Genomic DNA, 6,000 nt, shown 5'->3' with positions numbered 1-6,000 from the left:
ATCTGTACAAGATTTTTTTTAAACAGATGGTTTCAAATGGACAAAGCAATGAAAACATAGAAATTAAAAGCAGATCCTTAAGAAAAATAACTGAGTTCTCAGAAATTCTATAGATGATGGCAGGACTAGATGTAAAGCAGTAGTTTCTTTCGCTGTCAGGGTTTTCAGAGAACATAAATTTATTAGGTGAGCCTGTACCAGAGGAGAGGTAACTGCCTTTTGGTACGCATTAACTATTCATTTGGAACTTCAGCCAACTTTGACAGTTTGAAAATCTCCATGCTTGTAGGGCAATTCCCTCCAGGTGAGGCGACCATAAACGATATAGTATTGTGATGCAAATAGTTCCTCTTCCAGAGAAACACCTAAGTACAAGGAGATTATTTGTGGAATAAAAACGACCTAAAATCCTCCCACCTTCACAGCAACTAGGAAAAACAACCACCACAAAACAGCCTTTGGGCCTCTGTAGCTTTTCGTTTAGAGTGTTAAAAACAAACAACAACAGCAAAACAAAACACTTGACTCTCTACGATCAAGGCAGTGAACAGTGGGAAAGAGAGGAAAACTTTTCAACCTGGAGTATACATGTATTGTAGTGCAGACTCGCGAAGTAAAATCTAAACGAACGCTCCAAAGTAGCATCTTCAAAACCTGGCTTTAAACTTTAGGGAAAGTTAACGCTGGTTCAATTCGAGGGAGCGGGTGGTGAAGGACGGGCAGGGAGGCGTGTCAGGAGTGGGTGATCGTTTTGTGGACTGGAGGACCCCGGAGTGTTTCCGCGGGGCCAGCCGGAGTGACGCCCGGGAGCAGGCTGTGCGCGGAGCCGGGAGCGCAGAGCGGGCGGGGCGGGCGGAGGGCGGGGCGGCGCGGGCCGGGGGCGCGGCGGCGGGAGGAGGGTCTCGGAGCCCGGCCCGGCGGCCGGCGCGCTGATCCTGCGTCCGGCGCGGGGGCGGGTTTAGGCGGCCCGGCCGGAGCGGCGGCTGGGCGCTGGCGGCTCCCGGCGCAGAGCGCTGTCGAGGGGGCCGGCGGGCGGAGCTGCCGGGAGCGTCTGCGCGCCGCGGGAGCGTTCCTGCGCCGCCCGAGCGCGTTCCTCGCCGGCCGAGAGCCGCCCTGCGCCGCCCGCGGCCCGGGACCCCGCCGTCTCCGCGCTCGCGGCGACGATGCGCCCGGAGGACGGCGGGCTGAGCGGACCCGCCGCCCGAGCGTGCGCGCGCTTCCCCGCCGGCGAGGAAGCCTGAGCCCCGAGCCCGGCGCGGGAGGCGCGGGACGCGCTCCCCCTGCGCTCGCCCGCGCGGCCCGCCTCGCTCCCCGTGATTGCGAGTCCCGGCGGCCGGTGGCGCTCGCCGGCTGTGCCCGCCCTGACTGCCGGCCCCGACGCGTCCCCGGCGGCCACCGGCCGTGCCGCTGCCATGGGGCTGCCGACCCTGGAGTTCAGCGACTCCTACTTGGACAGCCCGGATTTCAGGGAGCGCCTGCAGTGTCACGAGATTGAGCTGGAGCGAACCAACAAGTTCATCAAGGAGCTCATTAAGGACGGCTCCCTGCTCATCGGGGCGCTGAGGAGTGAGTGCGGCCGGCGGGCGGACCGAGCGCGGGGACAGGGGGAGCCCCCGCGGGGTGGGGGGTCTCAGGGCTGGGTTGGAGGAAGCGGAGCTTCTTTTGTTTGAATGGGTTTGGGGACAAAAGCTGAAGAGCTCCCCTGCTGGTGGCCAACAAAGTTTGTTCGGAGGTGTTCTTCACTTATTTACTTCCAAGGCTGCAGAGAAGGGAACGGTCTCTGCTGGACCCCGGAGCGTATCCTGAGGAACGTTGTTCAAAGACATCTTTTTGTATAACGCTCCTGGAACAGTGTTGGGGACTGTTGTCATTTTTGTAACTTTATTCTGCCTAGTTTAAACGCTAAAAAAAAAAGCGTTTAAATACTTGAGGAAGTATTCAAGAGTTTTATCTGAAGGATAAAAATGAATCTAGCTTATTTAATGATATCAAAAGAAATGATTAAGTTCTTAGGTACATCAGTGACTCATCATTGCAATAAATCATTGCATTGGCAGTTTATAGATTTGTAGCTTTGCGATTTAGTACGATAAAGAGAGCATGGCACCAGTGGATTTTATCTCTTTCCAAGGTTTTTTGTGTGTGCCTCTTAATTTTCGGTTTGCCTTGTAACTCTGGTGTGGTGAGTCCCTAGTGGCTAAAGACCAATCAGAACTTCTGATGATCTATAGAAAGTAAATACTGCCTCAGTTTAGGAACTTTTCCCAGCTCCTTTCCCACACACCTCCCGTTCCGATTTTTTGTGCTTCTCGCATTCTCTGAATCTTCACTTTCAGTTATACTAGCACAGAAGAGAGTCTTGGGCTTCCCAGGTAGCTCGGTGGTAAAGAAATCGCCTTCCAATGCTGGAGACTCTGATTCGGTCCCTGGGTCTGGAAGATCCCCTGGAGAAGGAAATGGCAACCTAATCCAGTATTCTTGCCTGGAAATTCCCATAGACAGAGGGCTACAGGACTACAGGCAGGCTACCTCCATGGGGTCCCAAAGAGTTTTGCTCCATGAGGTCCCTGAGAGTCTTAGGAAAGGAAACACTAGAGCTTCTCATAGAGAATTGACTGACTAAAGGATAAGGCTTTATAGGTTACTTTTCTCAGGACCTATTTGCTCTTTAATAGAAAGCCTCTGAAATGCAGCCCTGGAAATCCCGGTCTCTCTTAGATGAGTGAGGTATTTTTGTTACGGTGAAGAGGCCTTTGGGTGACCTGGAAACCCCAGGATATAGGTAGGGGAAGCATCATTGTGTATGTCATTAACAACATTATGGAGGTGTGTGTATGCCTGAAACTAAGACAACATTAGCATCTGATCTCTATTTAGAAGCATGTATTCATGGTAAAGATGAACCTTAGCAAAATGTCTTGAAATTAGTGTGCTCCCAAATCCTTTCTATTTTAACCATCCTAATTGCTAAAACATTTACTTATTACTTGTGTTAACTTTGCCAGGGTAAAGAAAATATGTTCTGTATCTACATTCACTTAATTTCTGAACTTGACGCTACTGCTGCTAAGTCGCTTCAGTTGTGTCCGACTCTGTGTGACCCCATAGACGGCAGCCCACCAGGCTCCCCCGTCCCTGGGATTCTCCAGGCAAGAACTCTGGAGTGGGGTGCCATTGCCTTCTCCGGAATTTGACGCTACTACTACTAATAATAGTATTTACTGATTTGTGAAAAATATACGAGTTTATCTGCAGTTCTGTCCACCTTGTGTATACACAAAGGTGAACTTAGCTTCCATCTGATTTACAAAGCCCACTTGAGGCCTCTGGACTAGCCTCTTTGCATCTTGGAGAGGATGATGCCTCTTTAAAAAGAGTTTCCCTCTCTCGGAGCACTGATTCTTGCTCTAGCTGCCAGATGGTCTACAAATGACATTTTCTCCTCGCTCTGCTGCAGATCAATTCCAGTGCTTCAAAAGTGAAAAACAGTTCCATAGCTGTGATAAAACCTCTGCAATGTACATCATTTTACTAGGAATCTTATTAACTGTATTATGATTGAGTCTAGCCTTGCAACTATCTGGTGCTTCCTTTCTTTATAGGTTTGTTCTTCCATTTAAAAGTGAGGATATCTCGAGAGTATAAGTTCCTTGAACATACAGACCCTGCCTCATGAACTTGACCTTCTACTTAAAATGCACAATCTGTCTTTCCAGGATTTGTGAGGAGAGTGCATTACATTAATATTTGGTTATTACTTTTCTTGTAGTGGAAAGAAAGCATTTATTAAAAGAATTTCCAGCATTAGCTGCCAAGCAGTAAAGATCTGGAGCCGAGAAACCCTTGAAGTCATATGAGGGCACTTCTTTTTTTCCCAGCAAGCGACCTCTGTCCCTTGGGGAGGATGCTCTGGGGTTTGGCTGCAGCTGCTAAATGCCTGCTCTCTGAAGCTGGTCCCATAGGAGGACAGGAGTGTGTCTACAGACTTGAAGCTGCCTTCATTCTATCCCACATCCACCAAGGAGCCCTCCTTTCTTCAGTTCTGCCCCTTCTGTTTTTCCTTTATGCCTTAGGAAGCCTTCAGTTTTACCCAGCCTTAAACTATGCCTTTCTATTCTCCATACCTGTTGTTTCAGTAAGTGTATCCATAACCCATTTCACATTTCTATGTAGCACTCTGCCGTCATTTATAATGAATGGTTTCTTAATAAAACATTCCTGAGCTGACAATCATCAATGCATTTCTAAGCATCTTATATTATTTCCAACGTAGGTTAATATGTTTTCTGCTGAAATGCTTGGCGTGCTCTCTTGGGTAACACATACTTTACTGTTCCAGTGAGAGTCACATGTGCTCCTTCAGCTTGGGTTCAGGGTGTGCGTTTTTTTAGGAGTGAATTTTGAATGATCATTATAAATGAGGACCTTGACTAGATGATTTGAATTTTAAATGTGTAAGGTATTTAACATATTTTTAAGATGGATGTGAGAGTTGGACTATAAAGAAAGCTGAGCACTGAGGAATTGATGCTTTTGAACTGTGGTGCTGGAGAAGACTTGAGAGTCCCTTGGACTGCAAGGAGATCAAACCAGTCAATCCTAAAGGAAATTAGTCCTGAATATTCATTGGAAGGACTGATCTGAAGCTGAAACTCCAATACTTTGGTCACGTGATGTGAAGAGCTGACTCACTAGAAAAAGCCCTGGTGCTTGGAAAGATTGAAGGTGGAAGGAGAAGGGGACAACAGAGGATGAGATGGTTGGATGGCATCACCGACTTGATGGACATGAGTCTGAGCAAGCTCTGGTAGTTGGTGATGGACAGGGAGGCCTGGCGTGCTGTGATTCATGGGGTCGCAAAGAGTCGGACATGACTGAGCGACTGAACTGAACTGCATTTCACTCTCACATCCACTCAGAAAATGGATGACAGTAAACGAGTTAATACAGGGATTAATGTAGACCTGAGTTTACCTTTTGATGCTGTCAAATGCTGTGTGATGCTTCGCAAGTAACTTAACCTCTGGGTCCTACCTTTCCTTATGGGGAGGGAACAGCTATAAAGATCTTACCACTAAGACTGTTTGTTCATTTTGTTACATGCCATATAGTCATTTGGTGAGTGGTATTTGAGAATATATGATACTGGTGAATTGGGTTTTAGTTCATGCTGTATGACTCACAGTCTCTACTCTTCTTATCAAATGTTAGTCTGTGAACTTTGTTCCTTTAACAGGTGCCAGTTTTAAATTTTGGGTTGTGAAGTTATAGGCTTGTTTTGCTTATTAATTTTCTTCTTTTATAGATCATGTCCAAAGAAACATTTCAAAGTGTCTTTCTCATATAATTCCCCCTTTGCTGCTGCTGCTGCTGCTGCTGCTGCTAAGTCACTTCAGTCGTGTCCGACTCTGTGTGACCCCATAGATGGAAGCCCACCAGGCTCCCCCTTCCCTGGGATTCTCCAGGCAAGAACACTGGAGTGGGTTGCCATTTCCTTCTCCAATGTGTGAAAGTGAAAAGTGAAAGTGAATTCGCTCAGTCGTGTCCGACCCTTAGCGACCCCACGGACTGCAGCCTACCAGGCTCCTCCATCCATGGGATTTTCTAGGCAAGAGTACTGGAGTGGCTTGCTATTGCCTTCTCCGAATTCCCCCTTTACTTCGTATAAAATATAATCTCCCTTTCATATAAAATTTTTGAATTCAAAACTTTGTATAAAGCCTTTTGAGTTCAAAGAACCTTCTTTAAGTAGAACAGTCTTTCCAAGAACAGACAGACCCTCCCTCCTAAGAAAAGAAGAGGAAAAGAGGGGAAAAGGCTGAAATGGAATTGTCCTCATTAAATAGAATTGATTGTGTGGAGAGCTTATCAACATTCTTTCCTCCCATCTACCCTGCAGCATCTTGGCCATCCCACCCTTCTTATCACTATGTATTATATAACACTTTCTCTCATCACCTTAAAGTAGACTTGGTCAGTTTTTTCCTCTACCTTTAGGAG

At 47.3% G+C, this 6,000-nt stretch overlaps 1 protein-coding gene across 2 annotated transcripts in view; it reads left to right on the top strand.

Annotated features, from left to right (window-relative positions):
* The first annotated feature begins 1,267 nt into the window (after window positions 1-1,267).
* The window catches only part of ARHGAP42 (Rho GTPase activating protein 42), a 348,184-nt gene continuing 343,451 nt past the window's right edge, over window positions 1,268-6,000 (top strand). For both annotated transcript variants that reach the window (XM_088842890.1, XM_055422895.2), the window contains exon 1: window positions 1,268-1,566. In XM_088842890.1, coding sequence (XP_088699016.1) covers window positions 1,413-1,566 — 154 coding nt within the window. In that variant the 5' untranslated portion in view covers window positions 1,268-1,412. The remainder of the gene's footprint in view (window positions 1,567-6,000) is intronic.

The sequence above is a fragment of the Moschus berezovskii genome, chromosome 14 (genome assembly GCF_049115385.1).
Source record: "Moschus berezovskii isolate FMDL1 chromosome 14, NW_MosBer_1.0, whole genome shotgun sequence".
Classification (NCBI taxonomy): domain Eukaryota; kingdom Metazoa; phylum Chordata; class Mammalia; order Artiodactyla; family Moschidae; genus Moschus; species Moschus berezovskii.
Note: the sequence above shows the minus strand (reverse complement) of the source record. Positions and strands in the feature narration are given on the sequence as shown.